General features: G+C 51.3%; 8 protein-coding genes across 8 annotated transcripts; 4 read left to right on the plus strand and 4 right to left on the minus strand.

The window, feature by feature from the left end:
• Positions 1-706, minus strand: BO85DRAFT_17358 (uncharacterized protein). Its single transcript, XM_025654298.1, has one exon. The coding sequence runs from the start codon at positions 528-530 to the stop codon at positions 36-38; it is 495 nt and encodes a 164-aa protein (XP_025520996.1). The 5' UTR covers positions 531-706; the 3' UTR covers positions 1-35.
• A 135-nt stretch (positions 707-841) lies between these two features.
• BO85DRAFT_482924 (ribose phosphate diphosphokinase subunit PRS1) lies at positions 842-2591 on the minus strand (the record flags this gene model as incomplete). Its single annotated transcript, XM_025663130.1, has 5 exons — positions 842-872; positions 923-1995; positions 2086-2206; positions 2259-2268; positions 2333-2591. 5 exons carry the CDS (start codon positions 2589-2591, stop codon positions 842-844), a joined length of 1494 nt encoding a protein of 497 aa, XP_025520997.1.
• A 193-nt stretch (positions 2592-2784) lies between these two features.
• Positions 2785-3988, plus strand: BO85DRAFT_17365 (bifunctional precorrin-2 dehydrogenase/sirohydrochlorin ferrochelatase MET8). Its single transcript, XM_025654299.1, has 3 exons — positions 2785-3051; positions 3131-3612; positions 3680-3988. Exons 1-3 carry the CDS (start codon positions 2956-2958, stop codon positions 3807-3809), a joined length of 708 nt encoding a protein of 235 aa, XP_025520998.1. The 5' UTR covers positions 2785-2955; the 3' UTR covers positions 3810-3988.
• Positions 3879-10465, minus strand: BO85DRAFT_444417 (Arf family guanine nucleotide exchange factor SEC7). Its single transcript, XM_025659013.1, has 4 exons — positions 8581-10465; positions 8346-8530; positions 4579-8295; positions 3879-4503 (listed from the first exon to the last, which is right to left on the minus strand). The coding sequence occupies exons 1-4, from the start codon at positions 10351-10353 to the stop codon at positions 4167-4169; spliced, it is 6012 nt and encodes a 2003-aa protein (XP_025520999.1). The 5' UTR covers positions 10354-10465; the 3' UTR covers positions 3879-4166.
• Positions 10466-10631: 166 nt separating this feature from the next.
• Positions 10632-15849, plus strand: BO85DRAFT_465024 (putative pyruvate dehydrogenase complex, dihydrolipoamide acetyltransferase component). Its single transcript, XM_025662019.1, has 9 exons — positions 10632-10873; positions 10949-10998; positions 11064-11287; positions 11356-12413; positions 13149-13163; positions 13319-13720; positions 14004-14008; positions 14741-14922; positions 14991-15849. The coding sequence occupies exons 1-9, from the start codon at positions 10764-10766 to the stop codon at positions 15435-15437; spliced, it is 2493 nt and encodes an 830-aa protein (XP_025521000.1). The 5' UTR covers positions 10632-10763; the 3' UTR covers positions 15438-15849.
• A 292-nt stretch (positions 15850-16141) lies between these two features.
• BO85DRAFT_444423 (malate dehydrogenase) lies at positions 16142-17798 on the plus strand. The gene is made up of 5 exons (XM_025659014.1): positions 16142-16273; positions 16351-16468; positions 16551-16700; positions 16768-16862; positions 16925-17798. The coding sequence occupies exons 1-5, from the start codon at positions 16208-16210 to the stop codon at positions 17516-17518; spliced, it is 1023 nt and encodes a 340-aa protein (XP_025521001.1). The 5' UTR covers positions 16142-16207; the 3' UTR covers positions 17519-17798.
• A 622-nt stretch (positions 17799-18420) lies between these two features.
• Positions 18421-22271, minus strand: BO85DRAFT_444424 (uncharacterized protein). Its single transcript, XM_025659015.1, has 3 exons — positions 20931-22271; positions 18975-20875; positions 18421-18915 (listed from the first exon to the last, which is right to left on the minus strand). Exons 1-3 carry the CDS (start codon positions 21904-21906, stop codon positions 18757-18759), a joined length of 3036 nt encoding a protein of 1011 aa, XP_025521002.1. The 5' UTR covers positions 21907-22271; the 3' UTR covers positions 18421-18756.
• A 1609-nt stretch (positions 22272-23880) lies between these two features.
• Positions 23881-24722, plus strand: BO85DRAFT_494681 (uncharacterized protein; the record flags this gene model as incomplete). Its single annotated transcript, XM_025663871.1, has 3 exons — positions 23881-23973; positions 24050-24355; positions 24441-24722. The coding sequence occupies 3 exons, from the start codon at positions 23881-23883 to the stop codon at positions 24720-24722; spliced, it is 681 nt and encodes a 226-aa protein (XP_025521003.1).
• Positions 24723-24873: the final 151 nt, after the last annotated feature.

The raw sequence follows: 24873 nt of genomic DNA on the forward strand, positions 1-24873 counted from the left end.
AATATTCAAAACCTGTACATGCTAAAAGACTACACTTAACGTATACTGTAATGTCCGAGATGTTCTCTTGCATCAATTCCACTGGCCAAGGCCGCAGGACGTAAATCCAAGAAACTGATGCCTTCATTCCTCGGCCAACCTTGTACAGCACCACTACCGTCACACACCGAATGGCATGAGAAGATAATGGGCCGGACAAGATTGGACAATTGATCTCCCAACGCTCCGTTAAGAACATCCTGTGAATTAGGTCCGGAGACAGGTCTCCTTTCCAACAAGACGCTCTTGCAGTACCCAGAGTGGACTGCATCGCTGGTGTAAAGTTGTGACGTGTTCCTCAATTTCCGTGCCATTGTAAATTGACCGGCCTGAGCGCACCTACGCAGGAAGCAGAAATGACAAGGGAAAACGACAGCCTTGATCGCAAGGGCTAATGAGACTAGGGTTCCGGGCCCCGTCCTGATAGATTCGACAGTAGAGCTAGTCTTCATAATCGACGTGTAGCTGGCTGAAATGTATAGCCGTCGCATGTCCACACCGTATGGTTGAATTTAGCTTCAGTCATGAGTTGTGAGTGAGAAAAGGTATCCTGATGTTATCATCACATAAGATGATGCTTGCGACACATAAATCGAAGCAAGGGAAGTCGCCATGCGCTATACGGAAAAAGGAAGAAGTCATCAATTTTACTCGTCACTGTCTTTAGTCATCATCTTACCGATCTCCGGGCTTGTTATAGAGCTGCCAGGGATACTCGGGAGGGAAGTTGGAAGAGAAGGGAAGGCAAGGAGCGCCAGGACCCTTCGAATGCCGAAGGCTGAGGCCAATTGACAACCCCGAATCAGTCAGTAAGGTGGAACAACGCCGAAACACTTGGACAAATTAGCAATCATCCTGTATCCAGATTCGGAAGGCGACTAACCTTTCACCGTAATGATGGCGTCTGATGCTTTCGGCCAGAAGACTCGAGATATCAATGACAATCAACTTCTTTGACCTCTTCACCACCTGCGGTGGAACAGGGAAGCTGTTCGTGACGACAATGTGGTCGATCGACTCACAAGCTTCCATCTGTTCGAGGGATTCCTCCGTGAAGAGGCCGTGGGTGGCAATGCAGTATACCTTCTTGGCACCGCCCTTCTTCACTACGGTTTCTGCTGCGGCAGTCCAGGATTTACTCTTGTCGATCATATCATCGACAAGGAACACGGTCCGATCACGGACGTCGCCAACCAAGGTGATAGTCTTTTCTTGCTCAACGTGCTTTCCGCTGCTGCCCTCTTCGTCTGAAGATTCAGCAGCATCGAAAGAGCCACCTAGAGCATGATCGCCTGGAAGGGAAGAAGTGTTGGATATGAGAGAGTTCACCATTGAGTCTGGGACCTCGGGCTCATCACGGCTGGCACTCTGCCCCGGAGTTGTTTCCCCTGAAGCGGGATGTGAAGTTGGGCCGGTTGACGGGTAGTCGTCGTCCACAAGGTGACCTTGCACGAGCCGCCCAGTAATGACCTCGCGCACTCGCACATCAGTATACTCATGTGCAGCTTCCAATTCCGAAGGACGACGAGCGCCTGATGGGGTTTCAGGACGCAAGTAATTTGCCGCTACGAGAGACTCCATGTTGCTGTTTGGCTCACCCCTAGCATCTTCGGATTGACTGCACTCACTAGTTCCACTTTGTAGGTGGAGAGTGAAAGGGTCTTGATCCTTGTCCTTGGCGACGGGAGTGCTCTCTTCCTCGATCGAATCGAAAAAGACAGTACTATCCGCCATACCGAGGGGTACTTTCGGTCGTCTCCTATCAGTCGTGACGATGCCAAAGTTGAGTTTGAGTGTGTCTGCTAGCGAGGTGACACGCTTGGTGCCTCCTGCATTCTTGCTGACCACAACAGCTTCGCGCCAACCCGGCACGTTCATGCGAATCCAGCGGGCGATGAAGGGCTCGGCGAACAGGTTATCCACGGGTTTTCCGAAGAAGCCCTGCATTTGGGATGCCTAGCGATCACGTCCATAAGAACTCCATCCATGCCACGCAATAAAGCATTTGCGAAACCAGCGCAACAGACAGATCGCCTTGTGACTCACATGCAGATCCAAAGTTATCACATGGTCCACCCCAGCGATCGAGAGAAGGTTAGCCAACATGCGGGCAGTGATGGCACCACGGTGGCTCTTCTTCTTGGACTGGCGGGAGTACGGAAAGTACCTCGTTTGTGTCAGCATCAGACGTGCAGCCATGGAGTCAAGTAAAAGCATACGGCATGACCGCTGGAAGTAAGAAGTATGCGTCAGTCAACGACAATGGATTGGCGGGAAAGATATCCGCACATACCTGTGATAGATTTTGCGGACCCGCCCTTGCAGGCGGAGATCATAATCAAGAGTTCCATGACACTGTCGTTGATCTTTCCGCTGCCGCTCTGGACAATGTAAACATCCTGGTTACGCACCGACACCCCAATGTTTACGCTGGTCTCGCCGTTGCTGAATTTCCCAAGATCGGCACGAGCCGGCTGGGTCCCCAGGCGTTCACAAATGGTTTCAGCCAGAAGGGGGTGGGATGTCCCCGAGAAGATCTGTACTCCCCGCATCTTAGGATAGAGATGAGCTAAAAGACATAGACCATTGATCAAGAGGGAAGAAAAGACAAGGTGGGCAGCAAGATCATCTCAAGCGCCCGAAGGAAGGGAAGCAAGGAGGAAAAGGAAAGGGGAAAAGGAGAAGAAAGGGAAGGAAAGTGGAGGGAAGTGGAGGGAAATGAAAGAAAAAGAAAATTAGTCCGGAGTTTTCTCGTCGGGAAAAATTTCAAGTGGAGGTTCGAAAACGAAAGCAGTTTGGGTGCCTGTGGCTCCCCGTAGCAGAGCTCCCCCCCACTTCTTCCAAACCCTCGGAGCCCAAAGATAAGCTCCCCTGTAACCCCGCGGTCAAGTGAGTTGGCCTGCACGTTGTTCGATCATGGCACACAAATTCCCTCCCGTGCAAGGAGGAGGCTCCCTCATAGTCGCCTGGCAGGCGAAAGCGAAACATGTTCTAGTTGTCGGTGGTGGAGAAGTGAGCTTCCCCTTGCTTAGACCGTTTATCCTGACTCTTTACAATATATAATTGTTGCTTACCGAGGATTCCGCCCCAGGTAGCTGCAGGTCGCATCCTCCACGCCCTCAATGCCGATGCCAAAGTAACCGTCGTCTGTCCTACCTCCGGCCTCAACGATGAAGTGGCATTCAGGGTAGCAGAAGGACAAGTTAATCACATCGACAGGAACTTTGAGGCTGCCGATCTGGATGACGCAGATATGGTACTCTGTGCCATTGATGACCCGGAAGCCTCGACACAGGTCTGGAAGCTCTGCAAGGAGAAGCGCATCCCTGCAAACATAGCTGATGTACCGTCGGAATGTGATTTTTACTTTGGTAGCGTCCATCGCGATGGGCCATTGCAGGTCATGGTCAGTACCAATGGAAACGGACCCAAATTGGCCAGCATTGTTCGCAAGAAAATAGCGGACACCCTCCCCGACAATATGGGCGCAGCTATAGACAACGTTGGTAAGCTGCGGAGGAAGCTCAGGGATGTCGCCCCAAATCCTGACCAGGGCCCGAAACGAATGAAGTGGTACGCTTCTCCTAATCTCGCCATGCGCTCGGTACGATGACCTCCTCCCCGCTGATCGATAATATAGGATGTCTGGAGTTTGCGAGTCATGGAGCTTAGAGGATCTTGTTCAGATGGACGACAGTGACATGGACGGTCTCTTAGCCCATTACGCATCCGGGAAGATCCCGACCCTGAATGAAGTTCGGTCCTCTTGACCGAAACCACTCAGTAGAGACCTTGTAGCACTATGACTGATGATGGCTTCGTGAAACCCACGACAGCTCAGACATGCCAATTTATTGATGATCGCTTAGTGACTCAGACCTATCATTAACGGAAATGCTCCCATGATAATTACTATTTTGTACATAGAATATAAGCCCGTTGAAAGGAACAGCCTTGAAGGGTAATAATTGAAAATGATGCAATGCTGTGCTAGGTCTACATTCAATACTCCTCCAGATTGATAAAAAGCCCTACGGTCCTGTAGGGGAGGATATCCAAGAAAAGCGCAAAACGAATAGTGAAAACAACAACATCAACACAAAACACTCAAGCACTGGTCTTCTCGTCTAGTGTCCCCCGCTGTGTTTGCGGGAGTACTGACTCGACACAGAGTTCCTGTGACCAGACTGCAGAGATGTTTGGCCGACAGGTATACCTAGTTTCGCCTCACCGATTCGGCGCAGCAAGGATTGGAGTGAAATCCGAATCTCGGGGTTCAGGTCACGAGCCAAGAGATCAACGGCTAATGGGTAGAAAGTCCCTATGTGCTTGTCGAAGCCGTCGGAAGGGAAGTTGGTGTAGCCTTCGAGGACATCCACAACAACTGGACGCCAGGCAACCACGTTACGATGCTGAGAGTCTTCGTCAAGACGGACGAAGCTGCGAATTATATCCGCACAGAGTCTGGCGGAAAGATGACTGGTTAGTAAAGAAGCCTAGATCACTTGAGATTGACGAAACTTCGGTTGTGAAACTTACGGAATCAAAGCTGCCTCTGTTTCAGCACGGCTGCTTCTCCGCTCCTCTCTTTCATCGTGATACATTCGGAAGAGGATGTGGACATATGTGGCGGCGCTTCCACTCTCTTGTTTGAGGAGGTTGGGAGGTTGCTTCATGAACCCTTGACGCCAAAGCTGCATCCGCAATTCCTTGTCCTCGTTGAACTTCTTCGCGAATTGATAACTCTTCTTCAGCAAACCCATCAGGCGAAGCAGCTCGTGACTGGGAATTTGGGCGTAGACTTTATCATTTGAAAAAAGTTCATGGACAGTCTCGATCATGAGCAGCTGGAGCACACAATTGGTTATGATACGGTTGAAGAACCGGCGTCGAGCCACGGTAACTGCGGCCGGCTGTTGCTGGGCATCTGCCTGAGGTCTGTAATCCTCCAATGCAGGAGTTGAGGCCGCAGGCATGTCACCCTCTTCGTGCTCAGAGGTCACATTTTGCGTTCCATTGGCCTTTTGCGCTTCAGCGACGTGTTCCTGATCGGATGCGGTTTCAGAAGACTCTTGTCCCGACTCTTCATTCGAGGCTGATTCTCCATTTGCAGGTTTCAGCGAGCCAGGCGATTTTGAAGAGATGGACGCAGCAGCGGTAAACAACTCGTAAGCTGTAGTCTTGCTGAAAAGCTCGACAAAAGCGCCAACGACCTTCTTCCAGTGTTCCAGCTGGAATTTGGTAACATTTTGCAAGATTAGCTGCTGCAAACAGTTGCTACCGATCCGTGCAATCGTATCATTCTCCTGACAGATGCACAAAGTGAGGAGCTCAAGAATCCGACCGAGCATGTACTCCAATGCGTCGAAGTAATGGGTGAACAGAGTAATCATATTCCGCAGTGCTTGGATCATGGTGGTTGACAGCCACACAGAAAGCTCTTCATGATTAGGCACCTTAGACATCTCCGATTTGGACTGTAGCACCACGAAGATAGGATACAGGAGCTGCCTCCAAAGTACATCCCAGAATTCTTGCGGGAATTCACCGCCATGACGGATCAATGTCTCAAAGAGATACGTCAACGCTTGTGACCGGACTTCAAGATCGTCACCAGTCATCAGAACATCTTGGAATGCGATCAAGATCGGGTACCAAAATTGCTCCTCCTTGGACTGACGGGTGAGCTGCTGGGAAAGGTTGGTAGCATCTTCATGGAAGCCCTCCGGTGATGCACCACGGTGAGACAGCGGGCACTCTGGCGTCCTCAGCATTTTCGTAACAGTAGACTTCAAGGTCTCAATTGCCTGCAACGACTTCTTCTGGAATTTTGAGTTTTTGGAAAATTCAGTGAGGCAGACAACGAGGTCAGGGAAGGCACCCTGTGTTATAACGACTCCAAAGCGAGTGTTGTAGATCTGGGTCACATGCTCGAAAGCCATATTGACAATGCCTTCATACGGCTCGCGAGCAGCAACCGTAAAGACGCCAAACATAGTTTTCCAACCTGAGCGAATGTTGTCCCCACGTGCCTGGATCATCTGGATGAGACAACGAAGAATCATATCCTTGACAGTGACAGCGTTGCTGTTCGCCATAACATGTTCAAATGGTTTGAGGAAGTCCTTTTGGAACTTGAAACCTGGCAGCTCCTCAATCTCCATAAAGCGCATCGACAGTTGGCGAAGCGAATCAAGAGCGAAGAAGACCACTGTGGTATTTGAATGGCAACCCACATGATTGAAGTGCTGTCCGAGGACCTCCCAAATCTTTGACCATTCTATCCTGACTCTCGTCATGTTGTAGTAACTGATTTCTACCAGTTTCTGCAGGCTATACGTCCGAGGAGATTCAGTTTGCCCAGACGATTGGATCTCTTGCCAGCTGACCTCGCTGAGGGCCTTAATGAAATCGATGATGGCCTCGTGGGAGAGATTGGCCGTATTGGTGAAGATGCGGTCCACTCCCCTTATCATTTCTGCAGATCGACTCTCCATTGCAACCTCGGTACGGAAAGCTGTAGGTCCATTGATAGACCGGGGGCGAGGCCGTCTTGATGCTTGCATTGACTTCCGAGATCCGTCCGTGGATGGCTGAGTCACGATACGAGCTCGAGAGACATCAGGTAGGGAACCTTCATCCACACCATCAGTGAGGAGCTGAAGACGGTCGAGTTGACTGACGCAGGTGAGAATCTCTCTCCAAGAGCCCTTGAGATGGTTTCCTTCCGTAAGAGCGACGTCAAGCAAGGCTTTCAATGCCTCCACGTTCTTTGCTACCATCTCCCTGACGTTGCCCAAGTTGGTAAACTTGGCCAAGGCGGTCACAAACGCGACCCGCGGGGTCTCAAGTTCGAACGCGCAACTGATACGTATGGCCAACTTCATACCTCCCATGCAAAGTCGGATGATTTCGAGGTATTGGGTGTCCTGCATCGGAGCAGACAAGCCAGAAAGGAAAGACATCCAGGTGACATTGAACATGGAACCAACATGTTGGACAGAGGTTGCCGGGATGAAGCGTGAGAGAGCTTCCTTGACAGCTGTTTTCCGCTGAGCCCGTATCAGACTACGATAAAGCTGCTCGGTCTTGTTTGCCATTTCCTCAGAAGCCTGCGCGTACTTTTCACCTTGGATATCGCGTCCCACCGTTGCAAAAACTTGTCCAGCCCTGGACGCGAGGCCACCGCTGGGTGCAGACGTCGGAATGCCAAGATTGGCAGCATGTTCTCTCTCAGTATCCAACACGATTTCATTGTTTGCGATTTCGTCGTAGATGGAACCAAGATAATCATCAGGCAAATCCTGGTTATCATTGATACCCCTGTTGTTCTTGATGAAATCTTCCTTCGTCATGCGGCGGCCCTTGATCTTGGCACTATGCTGATCGGTGTTGAGCATGATGACGGAGTAAGCAAGAACGTAGGCCGTATCCGCGTTTGCAAATGCGTTCGGATTCTGCGTTACATAGCGCTCTGCAAACTTGAGCATGAAGCGATCGATCTTCTGTGCCTCTCCTGGCAAGCGGAAGTGCTGTAGGAATTGACGCAGAGCATCGACGAAGCGCCGCTTCGAAAACTCCATCATATCAACGAAAGCATGCATGATAGCGATATTCTCAGGCTCTCCTTCACCGAGATACTCACCAATCATGGCTTTATCCAACCGTTCATTCCGGAACAAGAACGCGGCTATGTCCTCCGGTGAACTGGAACGTACAAAGCCATCTTTGATAAAGAGCTTGATTCCCCGCTTGGCCTTGAAGTTGAACTGTTGGATGGCGTTGGTGAACGCGATCTTTCTTTGCTTGACCTTCTCAATCTGGCTCGGGTCGTCCTCCGCCACAGGTGTGGTACTGCCGTCGGTGCTTTCGATCCTCGGAGAAGAAAGGTAGGTAGCGGCAGTCGTTTCCATTGAATCCCTAGGATTGTCGATTGACTTCTGAGAAGAGGAGTTAAGAACTGGCGCCGCTTGATCGACCAAACGCTGGGAAGCCCAGTTGTCTAATGACTGAAGGATTTCCACCAGGCACTCGACCGCCTGATTCTTCAATATATAATCAGGGGGCACATGCTGTAGGTTTGGCTGATGAACATTGGCTACGCTAGCTGTGGTAAGGTTGGGCGGTAGAGTTCCCCGTTGATGCCAGTCGTTACCGATAGTCGAAACCTTGACATGATGCTCCTGATACTGTTGTTGCTGGAAAGCGGTGACTGTGACTGGGATACTTGCATACCGTGACAACTGCTCAATAATACTGGAGAATGGTCAGAAATCAGACTGCAGAATAATGAAATTATGACATACTTTTGGAAAATATTTTCCAACGCGGTTCTGTCGCAGTCATAGTTGAGGTACATTTCCACCAAGGCGCGCGGATCACCTGCCAATCGCTCCAAGATTTCCATGAAGTACTGTTTCTGGAAAAGGGGAGAATTGCGCTTTTCGAGAATAGTCAAGTATATCTCTTTTAGGAAAACCTCAAGTTCTTTCTGCTGGCTGTTAGATCGACTCGCGCGATAAGTCCATAAATCTTACTAACCTTCATCATCACTCTCATATCCTTCAGCATTAGCCAGAATATCTCACAGCAAACTTCGAACACTCTAGGCACCGAGCTAGACCCATTCCGACTCAAACTTAAACACAAGTGAGGCCGGACAGCTTGTAGTAGTGTCATAGCATCCGGGCTGTTGGAGCTATTTTTTATAGTCAGGAGAGGAGATGTAAAGGTCACAACGTGATTGTTGATGAGGTAATGAATAAGGTGCAATGAGAGCAATTTTGATCTCATGTTCTGAGACTTGAGATCTTGCTGTTGATCATGGCTCAGTATTTTGTGGCTCAGCTTGCAGAGTGCCCTGAAAACCAAAAATGCGTCTTTGACATATATTTCGTCTTCATCATCATCATCGGAAGTGCCGTCAATGTCCTCTGCTGAGGCTGCAGACATTGACCGAGCAGATCTCTGATTGCCTCTGGCACGAGTAACCATCGTGGGAGCATTATCGTTGACCGAGGTCACGTCCTTGTTCGACTCGAAACTTTGCAACGTCAATTTCTCCACGGGCTCCTTCGTGACAGGCTGGTCGGAGGCTACGGCAGATGGGGCATCTGAGTCGTGATCATCTTCTGTTGCTTGTGGTGTGTCGGCTGTTTCTAGAGTCACAGCATCCGAAGAGCCTGTCTGGCCTTTCTCGCCATCGCGCAAACGTAGCTCTTTCAAGTCCAACCGTACCTGGACCCTATCAAATACAGTGCTGACCATCTGTGTCAAGGACCCTTGGGCGATTTGCTGATTCTGAGATGATTTGGAGTAGATGAAGATGTTGTAGATCTGGCGGACAGCCTTCAGGAGACCTGCTCCATGCACGACGATCTTGTCGTTCAGAACTGCCGCAAGGAGTGACTTGATGATTTGTTGTTGAATCTCAACGGGTGTGGCTTCGTTCTCAAAGCAGTCGCAGATCGCATCAATTGCTCGCTCAATCAGGGGTGGCTGTTCAGGGTTGGCCTCCGACTCTGGCGTCTTCCCATCTTGAGATGAAGGGAAGGCGAAGTAAGAGTAGGTTATCAATTTTCCGATGCAATCGAGGGCCGTGACCTGTAGAGGAATACTGAAGGTTTTCGTGGCCAGCTGCAGAGGGCGGAATATAAGCTCAGGGTCAATGGGCTGGCCATCCGACTGTTTGACGTTTGCGAGGGCACTCTTCACAGCATCCTCAAGTTCTTTGCTTCTCCGCGCTTCCTTAGACGCGCCGATTGTATCCAACGCCGTCACAATAAAAACGGTAGAGCTGACCGTGACCGAGCGATGTGTTGCAAATGTAGCTGTCGTCGATCTTGAATCGGAGCGCATGCGTGAATCGGAGGGAATCTCATCTTGATGCGGGATGGAAGCAACATCTTGCTTGTCAGCCGAAGATTCCTCTTCAACATTGACAGCCGGAACTACCGGTGATGTCTCCGCAGGTTGGTCCTGTGTATCGGGCTTCGAGGTTGACTCAGGCTCGGTGTCAGCCTTGGGTTCTGATGATGCGACGGCTTCCTCCGGAGAGCTTGGGGCTTGACCCGGCGACTCTGTGTTTTCAGCAGTTTCCAATTGTTCTGGTGATGAATGAGCCTCCTCTGATCCCTGAGCATCAATTCCTTGACTATCCGAAACCTCCGGTGGTGCGGGTTTATCTCCGTCGACAGGTGATTCCGTATGCGCTAGGACATCGCCGGCAACATCCTCCTTGTTGTCTACCGGCGGCAGGGTTGTAGATGTTTGGGTTGGTGGCTCGTTCACAGAGCCATTCTCGACTTCCGCCATTTATGCAAGACTCCGTCCGGAGTGTTGGGAATTAGGCAGACGAGGGGTCCACATGGGACTGAAAAGCAACTAAAGGGGTATATGCAGGTCTGAGAGAAAGGGCCCTCTAGCCTCCTGGACGCTGGGGAACTGATGCGTGTTCACTCCGCGGACGGGGAGAATGTACGGCTGCCGCTAGGGGCCACACCCGCCGCGCTGACATAATCAGGCCACGGCGGCGCCCGGCGAGTCTATTCCGATCGCTCACCGGGAAGCTCAACAGAAAAGTTCCTGGAGCTGCAGTTCTCAACTCCTCTGATACGGGCCCTTCCATTCCGCCAGATACGCCTCCGGCTCCCCCTTTCATCCCATTTAATCCCCTCATTCCCGTCTCGGGTCTATTTCTCTATCACATATAGCATTTGGGCGCCATGGTTGCTTCTGCTGTCCGGATGCGCGCTCCCAGCGCCATGTTCCTCTCCAAAGGCGCCCTCTCCCTGAAGCGGCCGCAAACTGTTCACAGATTCAAGGACATCGCTCAGTATGTCGCACCACCTCGTTGAAGACCACCTGGCTGTCTACGAAGCATGCTAATCATACTTGTGTGTCTTTTTAGATCTCAATTGCCTTCCCTGTCCGCCCTTTCCCGTTTTTATGCCTCCAAGTGTATGCCGTTATTCTTGTCGCCTCTGATTTGTGGATGATCGGATTCTAACATATTGGATCTGCAGCCTTCCCTCCCCACACTGTCATCAGCATGCCGGCCTTGTCGCCGACCATGTCCGCCGGAAACATTGGAGCTTGGCAGAAGAAGGCCGGTGATTCCCTGCAGCCCGGTGATGTCCTGGTAGAGATCGAGACCGATAAGGCCCAGATGGACTTTGAGTTCCAGGAAGAGGGTGTTCTGGCCAAGGTTCTCAAGGAGACTGGCGAGAAGGACGTCTCTGTCGGTTCTGTATGTGATAACTCTTCTGCTCTGTTCTTGGCCCCCACCGAATCCTTTGCTGACCGCTATTGCATTAGCCTATCGCTGTTTTGGTTGAGGAAGGTGTCGATGTTGCCGCTTTCGAGGCTTTCAGCCTGGCGGATGCCGGTGGTGAGAAGGCTGCTCCTGCTGCTGAGGAGAGCAAGCAGGAGTCCAAGGCCGCTGAGGCTGCCCCGGCTTCTGAGCCCGCCCCTGCTGCCGTGGAGCCTGAGACTTCCGGCGAGAAACTCCAGCCCAGTCTGGACCGTGAGCCTTCCATCAGCCCTGCTGCCAAGGCCCTGGCTTTGGAGAAGGGTGTGCCGATCAAGGCTCTCAAGGGTACCGGCCGTGGTGGCCAGATCACTAAGGAGGACGTTGAGAAGTACAAGCCCAGTGCTTCTGCCGGCCCTACCTACGAGGATATCCCCCTGACCTCCATGCGCAAGACCATTGCTAGCCGCCTCCAGCAGTCCGTGCGCGAGAACCCTCACTTCTACGTCTCCACCACTTTGTCTGTGAGCAAGCTCCTCAAGCTTCGCCAGGCTCTGAACGCATCCTCCGAGGGCAAGTACAAGCTTTCCGTCAATGACTTCCTCGTCAAGGCCTGCGGTGCCGCCCTCATGAAGGTCCCCACCGTCAACTCCAGCTGGCATGAGGAGAACGGCCAGACCGTCATCCGTCAGCACAAGACCGTCGACGTCAGTGTTGCCGTCTCTACCCCCAACGGCCTCATCACCCCTATCGTCAAGAGCGTTGAGGGCCGTGGTCTGTCCAGCATCTCCAACCAGATCAAGGACCTGGGCAAGCGCGCCCGCGACAACAAGCTCAAGCCCGAGGAGTACCAGGGTGGCACTTTCACCATCAGCAACATGGGTATGAACCCTGCTGTTGAGCGCTTCGCTGCCGTCATCAACCCCCCTCAAGCCGGTATCCTGGCTGTTGGTACCATCCGCAAGGTTGCCGTCCCCGTCGAGACTGAGGAGGGCACCTCCGTCGAGTGGGATGACCAGATCATCGTCACTGGTAGCTTCGACCACCGTGTCGTCGATGGTGTTGTCGGTGCTGAGTGGATCAAGGAGCTGAAGAAGGTTGTTGAGAACCCCCTCGAGCTTCTTTTGTAAGCTCTTCCCTACACTGTGGAACCCCGACCGGCGCAGTATACTAGCTATCTACGATCGGAGTTTCTTTTGGCCTTGTTGTAATATGTATTAAAATCATTGAACGTTTCCTCCTTTCACGACCGTCACGGTCTGTCAAGTACAGCCTAGATATTCTCAATGCATTTCCTATGTTCCGTACTTCCATGATGTTAAGCCTTGCAGGATGTTTTGGACCATGTTATTGGCCGCACAGGTTGTACCTGATACTTGAATCAGCCTCTTTCAATAGATGCAACAACCTGTCTAGATTTATGCCTTGCAGAGCAGTAATTGGGCAGATCCATCAGGAACAACCTAAAGGGTTGCGTAGCCGCCAGTGCGTTGCGTCCGGCACGAGAGTCTTGGCGGTGCTCATAGCCTGGGCCAACCTTCGCCAGGGAATCTATGACGTGATGTCATTCCTCTCGGACGGTTCTCGTGTCCATAAATACTCGAGGTTCTCATCCCCTGAAACCTACCTCGATACTTTCCCGTGCGTCAGCCTATTACATCTTATTTTATCGTCACTTGCATCCGAATCTACTTGTGCGTTTGCTTGGCCCTTCCTGGAGGTTGCTAAGTACTCTTGGTCTTGGCATACTCCCACCTTAGATGCGCCGACTGATGACGTCCTAGATCACATATTCCTCTCAAGTCACTCGACTCACATATTAATTATGTCTTACGCAGAAGCTGCTGCCAAAGGTCCCAAGCAATCCGCAGAGGAGGTATGTTTACAGCCACTCCCCCGCCTAGCGTTCACTGCTAGTACTATACCATCCAGATTATACAGATCGCTAACAGTATGGGCAGGCGTAAGTCAACAACATCACAGAACAAAGACCCTTTCATACAGCTAACAGCTATGTAGTCGTGCCCCCAGCGTTGGTGGAGTGTACCGCGATGAAGCCGAGAGCACCGCTTCCCTGGTCGACGTCGACTCGCCGCACGTCCAGGCCGTGGATCCCGATTTCCTGAAGCAGGACGTGCAGACCACCACCCAGGCCGAGCGGATAGAGCGAGAAGAAGAGGAGCGGGAAGCCTACGAAGAACGGAGAGCCAAGAGCAAGGCTAAGGCTAAAGCTAAGGCGAAGGCTGAATCGGCTCGCAGCAACGCGCATAACCCTGTCTACCTCGGAAATGCTGTGATTCTGGCCTTGACTGGCGCTGGTCTGGGGTATGGAGCATACCGGAAACATGCTGCTGGGCAGCTTTCTTGGGAAGTGATTGGATGGGCCTCTGGCGCTATTGGTGCTTTTGGTGCCGTGGACTACTTTGTTAGCAAGTGAGTATCTGTCTGACATGCATGTGTGATGATGGCGTTTGCTAATGTGGGACGTCCCTTAGATGGCTTCTGCAGAACAAGTACCCTCCGAAATAAGGCTTGAAGTCGAGACGGAGCACTTCGTGGAGTCGTAATATCCCAGTGTGAATTCCGCGGTCTATTACTTTCTTACTGTTTGTTGTACTCCTTTAGGGTACTTGAGGCGTTTGTGCAGTCTTTGGGCGTCATAGTGTGTTTGTTACTAGTATATCCCTAATGGATTGATCTCCTCTTACCACAGCAGCCGTCGTAAGAATGAGGGCATGAAGTATTCTGCGGTGATCGCAAAGGCGAAGACATTGTCCCACGCGGGGTAGACAATTGCAAAAGAAAAAAGAAAATTCAAATGACGTAGACTGTAGAGCCGAGAGCTTTTAGTCACATCTCTAGCTTCCTGCATGGACTTGGTTTTGCTCGGACCGAGCTGAAGCGGGTCAGGCCGCACGAATGGCTGCAGTGGCAGGGGCGGTCAGCGCCGTCAGAATCGTGGCCTCTGCAAGAACATGTGGCCTTGGCCAGCATCATTGTTAGCCTGATATAGAAGGTCTCTCCTGACACGTCGCTATTTCTCGGTGCCGACTCCTAAACATTCCGCAGACTTGCTCACAGTTTTTGTACTCTTGGGAAGAAATTAGCACCTGCAAACCCAAGCTATACCTCTCCTTTTGCGGCCGGCATTGTATACAGCGCACTCACCCGATAGGGTACACCGCACAAAATGGTAAGTCGTCTACGACCTCAAGATGTGAAGCCCCAATTTGAGGGATTATGTTTATGCCTGATGGGAGCTTACATTGTCTACTGCTCAGAATTCCCTCTTCAATTCCGCCCTCAAGCAGTCATCTGCTATCCGCCGTGACCTGGACACATTCTCCCAATCGCCAGCTACCTCATCTGCCGCACTACAAGGTATGTTTCGAAACTGGTACTTGTAGAGGCTCCACTACGCGACAGAGGGAGCTAAGCTCATGTGCATGATAGGACAAATCGCGGCTTCGCTAGCATCGCTATCACGCACCGTTGATGACTATTCTGCCCTGTCCAAGAAGGAATTGATTCCAGAGAAGCAAGAGAAGGCATTCGAAAGAGTCAAGAATTTCCGATCAGAACTGGCAGATTACCGGCAACATTTTGATCGACTACGGAAAGAACGGGAGGAAGCTGTAAGAATACCACTCGCATGGTCGAGCAGCGTTGAGAGTTCCTGTTACTGACCATGGTTTGTCTACAGCAATCCGTCACCAACCGCAACGAGCTCCTCGGTCGACGCCCTCATCACACAGCTACACCGGAGAACCCATATGCCCAATCATCCCTCCCTCAGTCCTCCGCGTTCGCTCCTTCCTCATCACGATCGGGACTCAGCTTTGGAGCTTCGCCGGCCGACTACAACCGGGAAACACATGCGCTTCGTGAACAAAGCTTCCTAGCGAGCACCAACACCCAGATCGACGAGTTTCTTGATCGGGGTCGTGCTGTGCTGGCGGATTTGGGACAACAGCGTGAAGTGCTGAAAGGCACGCAGCGTCGACTATACAGCGTTGCGAACACACTGGGTGTCAGCGGCGACACAATCCGCAGGGTTGAGCGTCGCGCAAGACAAGACAAGTGGATCTTCTGGGGCGGAGTGGTGCTATTCTTCCTGTTCTGTTGGGCTGTCCTGCACTTCTTGCGATAGTTGTGGTACATATTTCTTTTCATTCCCCTTTATATTGTTTTTTTTGCTTTTACCCCTTACCTTTCTGGGACTATTGTCATTTGGTGCTTGTTTGGTGCTTGGGTTGTCTTACAAGCGCAGGCGTTTGGAGCGCATTGGCAGAGGAACTTATTGCGCATTATTGTATGTATTTGTGTGTGGATGTGGTGATGGCTAGTAGTCTATACGTAGTCCCTGCAACAGGACTGATTAGATTCGCTGTCCCCGTGCGCAATGGGAATTGGTTTGAGTGTGGAGTAACCCAGGAGTAGTGCGCCGTAGACAAGGAAGACGGACGGGTGGATGGAAAAGGTTGGGGGGACGTGGCCATCGGTTAATTTAGGGACCATGGAGCAGATCCCATAGCAACGTGGCAATGAAAGTAATTGTCTAGAGAGGTTTAATTCAATTTAAATTTACAAAAGTAAAAAGACTATCATTGGCATCGGAGAACCATTGACGACCAGCATACTTATGAGGGTCGGTAGGACGGAACCGGAGCAAGTCGCCAGGCAAGTGGACAGACAAGGCAAGTACGACAAGATGATCCGATGGCTGCCGTGGGGATCGGAAACGGAGCCATTTAGCCGCCCCAAAATCCTTCGCGCTCACCGGCCACCGACGGCTTCTCCCTTCTTCTCCTTCTTCTCTCTCTTCCTTCCTCTTCATCGCAATTGTTTCTCTTCTTTCCTCCCCATCTCCCCATCCTTCTTCCAGATAGATCTACCTTTAGTCTATCCTTCACAGTCAAGATGTTCGCTGCTCGCCAGTCCCTCAACCTCCTCCAGAAGCGTAGCTTCTCCGCTTCTGCCAGCCAGGTGTGTAGCCCAAATAAAAAAAACAATGCCTCGGAGCTCTCTTGTTCACTTGCTAACCATCGCAATTTCCATCTCAGGCCTCCAAGGTTGCCGTTCTCGGTGCCGCCGGTGGCATTGGCCAGCCCCTGTCCCTGCTCATGAAGCTCAACCCCCTTGTCACTGACCTCGCCCTCTACGATATCCGCGGTGGACCTGGTACGTCGCACAGCTTCTCCCTTCCCTCCAGTTTGAAACGCCCATCCGATCATCGGAGTCGACTAACAGAACCCTCAAACAGGTGTCGCTGCCGATGTCAGCCACGTCAACACCAACAGCACCGTCAAGGGCTACGAGCCTACCCCCTCTGGCCTCCGCGATGCTCTCAAGGGCTCCGAGGTTGTCCTCATCCCTGCCGGTGTTCCCCGCAAGCCCGGCATGACCCGTGATGGTATGCGCTGGACCACTTCAGATTTATAAAGGCACGAGCGTCAGAGTACTGATCACTCCTGTCACAGACCTTTTCAACACCAACGCCTCCATTGTCCGCGACCTCGCCAAGGCCGCCGCTGAGGCTGCTCCCGAGGCTAACATCCTCGTCATCTCCAACCCCGTACGTTGTTCTCAAATCACCACCAAAATTCTCGAACCTTGCACTAATGAGGTACCCCCCAGGTCAACTCTACCGTCCCCATCGTTGCCGAGGTCTACAAGTCCAAGGGTGTCTACAACCCCAAGCGCCTCTTCGGTGTCACCACCCTGGACGTTGTCCGTGCCTCCCGCTTCATCTCCCAGGTCAAGGGCACCAGCCCCGCCAACGAGAACGTCACCGTCATCGGTGGCCACTCCGGTGTGACCATCGTTCCCCTCCTCTCCCAGTCCAACCACCCCGACATCTCCGGCACCGTCCGTGACGAGCTGGTCAACCGCATCCAGTTCGGTGGTGACGAGGTTGTCAAGGCCAAGGACGGTGCTGGTTCCGCCACCCTCTCCATGGCCATGGCCGGTGCTCGCTTCGCCGACTCTCTCCTCAAGGCCGCCAACGGCGAGAAGGGCATCGTCGAGCCCACCTTCGTTGAGAGCCCTCTCTTCAAGGACCAGGGTGTTGACTTCTTCGCCTCCAAGGTCGAGCTCGGCCCCAACGGTGTTGAGAAGATCCACGAGGTTGGCCCCGTCAACGAGTACGAGCAGGGTCTCATCCAGACCGCCCTCGGTGACCTCAAGAAGAACATCCAGAAGGGTGTTGACTTCGTCAAGGCCAACCCTTAAATGGTTTTTGGACTTGCTTGAAGAAGGAACCAAATTGCAATACCTCTCTGCAGCCGCTTTTCCTCCCTGTATAACAGTCTTGTGATAATCCATACCCACTTCCCGCCCCCTATGCACATCCCCATCTCGCATGTGGCTTTTATATCGGAGGAAATGTAGCTGCGGAAACTCGCATAGCAATGAGTTTTTTGAGGAGCCTGGGTTTGCCAGGGGAGATGGACATGAACGTGTATTTCCTATAAATAAGAAAAATCTAATGATTCAATGACTAGTATTTGTAGCCATTCGTTGGTACTTGTAGGATTCAGAACTGCACGTTGGTCTATTTACTACCTCTCCTACAATTGCCTCGGCTGCACCAAGAAAACCGAACCCGTGGCTAAAACTCAATCACCGACTTCAACCACTCAGCCAGTCCGACCCAACCGCTTGTGACGAATCAACCACAAAACAATGAAACAGAATAATTGAAAAGATAAAACATATATAACTAGTAATAGTAAGAGGATCATAAGCGAGAGAAACCAGTAACTCTTATAGTAAATATATATATAATACTCTATGTCTATTCCCTCCCGCACCAACAACAACATCCACTCCGAGTTTTTTGAGTCATCAATTTATATTCTACTTTAGTAGTAGTAGTAGTAGTAGTAGTAGTAGTAGTAGAACAGTTAGAGGTGTGAATCACGCATCGTATCTTATTCTTGTCCTGGGACTTTTTCTGACTACAGTGATCATTATGTTTTGGTAAATTACTAGATGCAGTGGTAATGAAGGCACTTGCGGCAGGCCGGTTAGGTATTTGATGCTGAATACTGAACACTATACATACAGTCTTGATGGTTCTGTCTGAAGCATCTACTAGGTTAGTATGATAGGAAATACATAAGGCCAGTAAGTTAAGAGTGGGGTATTTCGTTTCTCATTGTATTCCAGAATGTTAACTAGTAATAGTTGTTATCTTGTCATCATCCTTGTCATCATCATCACGGGGTCGTCCACAGCAGCAGGCGCAGGTGTAGGTGTCAAAAAATCAACATCAACAGGAATAAAACAACGCATAGAAGACAGATATTTGGCAGTAGGCGACACGCAAATAAAACCTTGCTTCATACTAAGGGGTAGTTCGATCAAATTGCAAACAGAATAGACGAAGAACGGAAAAATGGGGATAGATCATAGTCTTCGCTCGAAACGATACACCGATACGATAATGCAAGCCAGATGGAAATTGACTAGGTATAACTTCTCATAGCATCGAGGTATCCTGACCCTCCGCGAAGGTCTCGATCGAAGGTTTCGGCGACCTCCAGGACACGTCGGATGTGTTCCATGGATAGAGGGTTTTGCTCGTTAACAGCCAATGCTTGGGCTGTGCGGACGGAGTTTTTGATCTAAGAACAGGTGAGTTAGTATCGGTATATGTTCCGTAGGCTGTATGGGGGGGTCTTACCTGACGCCCGTTGAGATTATGGCGAGCTAATAGATCAAAGTCCTTTTCTGTGAACGTGGCGGTTTCCACGCCCTCCTTGGCCTGCACCCGCTCTAAGAACATCTTCCAGACGCTACGCTTCGCTTTCGTGGTGAGTTCACCGTAGCGCAGAGCGACGTGAATGCGGGATTGGAAGGCGTCATCAAATGTCTCGACGCGGTTGGTGGTCAGGAAGAGGATACCCTGGAAGTACTCCAACAACCGCAGGAAGATGCTGACTAGGGCATTGCGGTGAATGTCCTGGATGGTACGCTTCTCCAGGAAAATGTCGGCTTCATCGAGCAGCAGAACGGCGCCCCAGGAATGTGCGATGTCAAGGATCTTGTTCAGCTCTGCTTCAAGGGTGCGCGGATCGGTGCCCAGCTCACCCGCGCTCACCATGTAGAGCGGGCGTTTGAGGAGCTCTGCGATGCCTTCGGCAGTAAGGGTTTTACCAGTACCGGGAGGTCCGTGGAGCACGGCCACGAGACCCTTGCCCTTGCCTTGGATGACATCGTCGATGTTCTGGGCCGCGCGGAAGGTGTGCGATTCGACCAATGCCTTGACGATGGACTTCTGGTTGTCGGGGAGGACCAGTGAATCAAAGGCATCTTCGTTCCATTCAATCTCACTGATGCCCGAAATGCTGAACTCAAGCCACAGCTTCTCACTGAAGGCGAAGCCGAGTACCACGGGGCTTGCGATGAGGAGCTCCTCTTCGGTGAATTCGCGGTCGGAGGGGTCCGCGACTTCGTCCATGTTCTCCTTGACAATTTCATTGCCGTTCTCATCCAGCTCAACCTCGACGACGTGCGGCTTGCCCTCCTTGTCCCGTACCACTTTGAATAGGAGTTGAGGGGTGTCTGAGTCGCGCGGTTGCCCGTAGGTTTGTTCTGATTCTGAGTCGGACAGAATACAGCAGCATCCATTGTTGCTGCCATCATCGTCGGAGCCGTCAAGGTAGTCGGGGTCCTTGGGACGGACGGTGCTGATGGGGTAGTTGGGATTGATGCGCCGGTGGATGGCGGGATCAACCATGACACGGCCGTTGATGTTGACCTTGATGACGGACCGCTTCTTTTTGTAGAAAGCCATACCCTTGTGATACCGGTAGTTCATTCCTCGCAGCGCCACGAATTTCTTCCCACGCTCGATCAGCTTGGCTTTAACGCTTTCGGCTTCGCGATGATACTTGAGTGGATAACAGCTCAGACTGGTGATTTTGCGGGCACCCTTGAAGGACTCCACCTCGGCGGCCATGGTTCCCATACCGAATGCTTTGCCATCGTACTCGAGGTAGCGACCCTCGATGCTGTACCATTGACCTTTCATAAACGAGGACTCCTTGGTCGCGTACTCGATCTTGAAGGCACGCGGCTCATCCTGGTTTCCGTAGGTAGAGGAGTAGGCGACGGTGTTGGGCTTGAAGATGGCCCATAGGAGATCAAAGGTAATCATGCTGGAGTCCAACAGAGGGTAGAGGGTCTTTTTGGTCTCGGCATAGTCGGTGTCCAGATACTTGACGAGCACCTTGAGATGCGATGCTTTGATTTCGGCGAGCTTGCGGGCTTTCTTCTTCTTTTCGGTCTTGGCCAGCTGCCGGAGATCTTTCATGTACTGCCGCGTCTCCTCAAGGTAGAGGAAGAGCATGTTGGGATCGACAACCGCCGTCTCTTGCACCAAGCTGACGCCCTTGACTCCATCCATGACCTTGGACAGCGCATCGCGCAGGTACTTGCTCTTGAGGTCTACTACAGTTTCCAGATACTTGTTGTCCCAGTCGAACTTGCGGCGCACGGTGAAGAGGTATTGGTCCCACTCGTTTGCATCGGGGTCGTCAACCGTCTCCGTCAGCTTGAAGTTGTGAATCGTATTGTCCCACACTGTAGAATTATGTGTTAGCTAGATCAAGAAGAGGACAGATAAAGGAAGACGCACGCTGATCTACACGCTTAAAGGCAATCTTCGAGGCAGCCTTCTTGCGCCCCTTGGACTTTTGCGAGCTCCCTTTCTGGCCGTCAGTGTTACCGTCACCCGAGCCACGCCTGCCTCGGCCTTTGCGACGCCCATCGGCTAACTTGACTCGCAAGGAAGCCAACTTTTGCTTGGCTAACAGAAGGGCGAGCTCGTCGGCGTCGGCATCCTCGTCCGCATCGTCATCGTCGTCTTGTTGCTCTTCGGAAGAGTCATCCTTGGAGCGCGACTTCTTGGTCGTCTTCTTCGCCTTTAGCTTGGCGACCAGCTTCTTCAGGGTCTTTTCATCAAGAGACGAATCGGAGTCGCTACTATCCTCGAGATCCGAATCGGATTCCGATTCAGTCTGGTGCGACCGGCTCTTCTTCTTACGGCTCACACTTTTGAGCGATTTCTTGATCTTGTTCTTGGCCCGGCGGCGACGCTGTTTGCGATCCGACTCCGCGTCGGACTCCGAGGCCGACTGAGCGTCTTCGTCGTCGGAGGTAGATTCCGCGCTGGATTCCTCGGACGAGGCATTTAGTTCCGACGAGCTGTCATCGCTGGGGGTAACAATGGAAGCGGCTTTGCGGTGAGATTTTTTCTTTTTCGAGCGGTTGGGATCCTGGTCTTTTGCAGCATGCTTGGAACACACGGACTTTTTGGGCACGGGATCGGAGACAGAGACGGGAGCTTTGGGGTCGGACTTCACTGGGGGAGCATCGACGGGCGGGTCGGCGTCAAGCTTGGATTCGGGGGAGGAGACGGGGCCACTAGCGTCGGCCATGGTGGTACCAGTCACAGCGGTCGTAGTACTGCTGGAGTCGCTGGTGGTGGCAGGGAGTGGAGCTGAGCCAGGGACCGGGACGGGCACAGGCCCACTGTTGTTGGAGCTTGGGTCGCGCTGAGTCTCGAGCTCAGTTTGCTGGGGGGAGGATTGGGAATCAGTGGGGATGGTCATGGCCAGTGAGGAGAGAAATTGGGATTATATGGAGGGAATATATGAAGTGATGAAGAGAATGCAAAAGAAGGCATAAAAGAAAGATAGACAGGTGAGGATGGATGGATGATGAAGATGAAGAGTAGTGATATGGGGTAAATGGGAGAGAGTGGATGAGGGTAGTTGGTGGATGGGAAGAAGTTTGGGGGAGAATGTCGTGGATGGGGAAATGGGAGAAAGAGAGGAAGAGAATGAGAGAATGAGGAGAGAGAGCCAGACTCACATACTCGGATGCCTAAGAAATAAAAAGTATCCTCGCTTGCAAGAGCGCCTTGCGTGTTGGCCCAGCAGATGGCGGTGTGTGCTGCCTGACCACCCAAGATGTGAGAGGAAGCAGAAGGAGTAGTAGTAGTAGTAGTAGAAGAAGAAGAAGAAGAAGAAGAAGGGAAGAGAAAAGAAAGGAAGTGAACAAGAGCAAACAAAAATGGACAAGCAGATCGACGAAACAAAAGTAATTAAATAAATAAATAACCCCAAGAGTGAGGCGATTGATTGTGACTGACTGAGAGCAATGATGCCTGTTCAAAGTTGCTCTCTGCCTGCTGCATAAATAAATCCAGTAAAACTACTTACACCCTAAAAGAAAGAAACTCGCCGGATTGGGGAAGAGGCTGGGATAGCTTCAGAAACTGGCAGTGCCAATCAGAATAATATGCAAATCTCACCGGGTCAGCAAATGCATCAGGATTGGATTGTCACCCTGCCAGACGCTTGGGGAAAAAAAAAGTGGCACAGACTTCCGAACCCCCCAAACCCAAACAGCCATTCAGCCGCAGGATCATCAACTGGATCATCTCGCGCAGAAGTCTTAGAGGGAGAGCCATCCCCGGTCACCGACATTTTGCCAACGTGCGTGTGTCTCACATGCGCTGTCAGTGCAGTTTCCAGTCACGCTTGGGGATGGAAAGTTGACCCCAATATTCAGATGGGATGATCATCCCGATGGAATACTACTAGTAAGTAGTAAAGTAGTCACGGAATAACAGGCAGAAGCAGGCAGTAGTGACATACTACTACTCGACTAAAGTTAGAATGAGGAGTCATACTGACCCTTCATGAACACTGACAGGCAAGCCTGGCTCGTATTCGTCCGAGTTCTGACCAACTGATATTCTCCGTTCCAGTTCCAGATCCCTGTCTGCCTGCAGCTGAACCAGGTGAAGAATCCCGACTCCATTGCAATGCCCCGGATGTTCTTCCGCGGCAAAGTACCCCGGCTCCGTACTTTTGTACCGTCAACCCTAAGCAACATTCATGTTGTCTTCCAACCGAGAGTTTGAGATCTCGAATTAAGATGCTTACTCGCATTCCAATACAACTATATGTTCCTACTACTAATAACAGGGTAGACATTACAGTGAGCATACTCTACATGCAAATATGTGGATGATCCCGATATCTCCAGATACTTACCCCGGAGTATACCTACACAAGCCAGTAAACTCGACGTTGTTACATCTACACATATCAACTTCAATTGTCATCTATACCTAGCTAGCATCATCGCTTTCAAGCGTAGTGCTCCATAGTTGTATACTGCACTCACCTCTCCTTCACCTAAACGCAGATACTCCTAGTATAGTAGTAGACTACAGTATGAGTCCACCATTCTTACTATCATAAATCCACACCCAAACAACTACACCTAATATCAAGATACATAATACATAGACCACAACACTCCCCAAACCCTGGGTAGTTCCTACCAACCCAACCCAGCTGATCCACAACTACAATTCACTTTAACAAGAACAGAACAGAACAGAAGAAATCAAATCAGTTTACTGTCACAGCAACACTGACCCAAACCAGAATTCACTTCCAGGTTGTTCATCCTCTTCTGCCACTCTCATCTTCCCATTACCATTCCCACCTCCCTCCATCATCCTTCTACACACCATCCCATACCACAAATAACAAGACATCAAACTAAGAATGTCACCGACCTTCACCCCAGTCAACAATACCCCCGTCCACAAGAACAGCACTGTTCCAAAGACCCCTACCAAGAAAACCAACGTGGCAATGGTAAGTACTATACATACACCCACATAAAACCATACCATACACACACACACACACAGCTAAGATAAACCCATAATAGACCCCCCAAACCCCAACTCCAACCTCTACCACCAACAGCAAAAAACGCCTCACCCCATCATCCCCCACCAGCCCTAACAACAAACGTACTAAACCTCGCACCCCTCTCCCACCCATCCCAACGACCCTCGCCTCCGCCAGCGCCTCCGACCTCCTCATCCTCCGTCTTCGGGACGAATCCTCCACGCCCTGGACTGCCATCAACCAGGCATGGACGGACCTCACGGGGATCAGTGTGGGCGGGTCGACCCTCCGAGCGAGGTACAATACCATGAAGAAGAATTTTGTGGTGGTGGATCCGGGTGATGTATCCCTCCCCATTCTATACTATATATGTAATCTATGGGGGGAGGAAGTAGGGTTTGGCTAATGTGTGTATTACTATGTGATAGGAAGCAAAGATCCTCCAAGCTAAGAAGGATGTTGAGGGACGATTGGAGATGGAAAAGTGGAGATTGATTGCTGAGGAGGTGGGAAAGGTTGGTGGGGGGACTTATCCGGGGGAGTGTTTGAGGAAGTATGTGAGGGAGATGGAGAAGGGGATGAAGGGGGGTATTGCTGCTGCTGCTGCTGCTCCTGCTGCTGCTAATGGCGGTGGAGATCATGGTGATGATGAGGGTGAGGAGGAGGATGTTGATGATGACGATGTGAAGATGGAGGTTGAGGAGGATTAGCTGAGTTATGGCGGGCTACGGCTACGGCTATGGCTTCTTCTGCTGTTGAGCTTGCTAGGTGGGTATTGGGAAGTCATAAAGTGACAGACAGACAGACAGACATACAGCTGGCATTTATTCAAGATAAGGATAGTCAATCAATGCTAGTTTA

Source organism: Aspergillus piperis (genome assembly GCF_003184755.1).
Source record: "Aspergillus piperis CBS 112811 unplaced genomic scaffold BO85scaffold_1, whole genome shotgun sequence".
Taxonomy (NCBI): domain Eukaryota; kingdom Fungi; phylum Ascomycota; class Eurotiomycetes; order Eurotiales; family Aspergillaceae; genus Aspergillus; species Aspergillus piperis.

Bases quoted from the DNA above. Each gene is read 5' to 3' on its own strand.
- BO85DRAFT_17358 (XM_025654298.1), bottom strand. From the start codon at position 530: ATGCGACGGCTATACATTTCAGCCAGCTACACGTCGATTATGAAGACT.
- BO85DRAFT_444423 (XM_025659014.1), top strand. From the start codon at position 16,208: ATGTTCGCTGCTCGCCAGTCCCTCAACCTCCTCCAGAAGCGTAGCTTC. The intron at 16,469-16,550 runs GTACGTCGCACA...ACCCTCAAACAG, and splicing joins CGATATCCGCGGTGGACCTG to GTGTCGCTGCCGATGTCAGC. The intron at 16,863-16,924 runs GTACGTTGTTCT...GGTACCCCCCAG, and splicing joins TCCTCGTCATCTCCAACCCC to GTCAACTCTACCGTCCCCAT.
- BO85DRAFT_444424 (XM_025659015.1), bottom strand. From the start codon at position 21,906: ATGACCATCCCCACTGATTCCCAATCCTCCCCCCAGCAAACTGAGCTC. The intron at 20,876-20,930 runs GTGCGTCTTCCT...ATAATTCTACAG, and splicing joins CTTTAAGCGTGTAGATCAGC to TGTGGGACAATACGATTCAC. The intron at 18,916-18,974 runs GTAAGACCCCCC...ACCTGTTCTTAG, and splicing joins ATAATCTCAACGGGCGTCAG to ATCAAAAACTCCGTCCGCAC.
- BO85DRAFT_465024 (XM_025662019.1), top strand. From the start codon at position 10,764: ATGGTTGCTTCTGCTGTCCGGATGCGCGCTCCCAGCGCCATGTTCCTC. The intron at 10,999-11,063 runs GTATGCCGTTAT...TTGGATCTGCAG, and splicing joins CCGTTTTTATGCCTCCAAGT to CCTTCCCTCCCCACACTGTC. The intron at 14,923-14,990 runs GTAAGAATACCA...GTTTGTCTACAG, and splicing joins GGAAAGAACGGGAGGAAGCT to CAATCCGTCACCAACCGCAA.
- BO85DRAFT_444417 (XM_025659013.1), bottom strand. From the start codon at position 10,353: ATGGCGGAAGTCGAGAATGGCTCTGTGAACGAGCCACCAACCCAAACA. The intron at 8,296-8,345 runs GTATGTCATAAT...ACCATTCTCCAG, and splicing joins TTGGAAAATATTTTCCAAAA to TATTATTGAGCAGTTGTCAC. The intron at 4,504-4,578 runs GTAAGTTTCACA...TCTTTCCGCCAG, and splicing joins ACAGAGGCAGCTTTGATTCC to ACTCTGTGCGGATATAATTC.
- BO85DRAFT_17365 (XM_025654299.1), top strand. From the start codon at position 2,956: ATGGCACACAAATTCCCTCCCGTGCAAGGAGGAGGCTCCCTCATAGTC. The intron at 3,052-3,130 runs GTGAGCTTCCCC...ATTCCGCCCCAG, and splicing joins TAGTTGTCGGTGGTGGAGAA to GTAGCTGCAGGTCGCATCCT. The intron at 3,613-3,679 runs GTACGCTTCTCC...TCGATAATATAG, and splicing joins GGCCCGAAACGAATGAAGTG to GATGTCTGGAGTTTGCGAGT.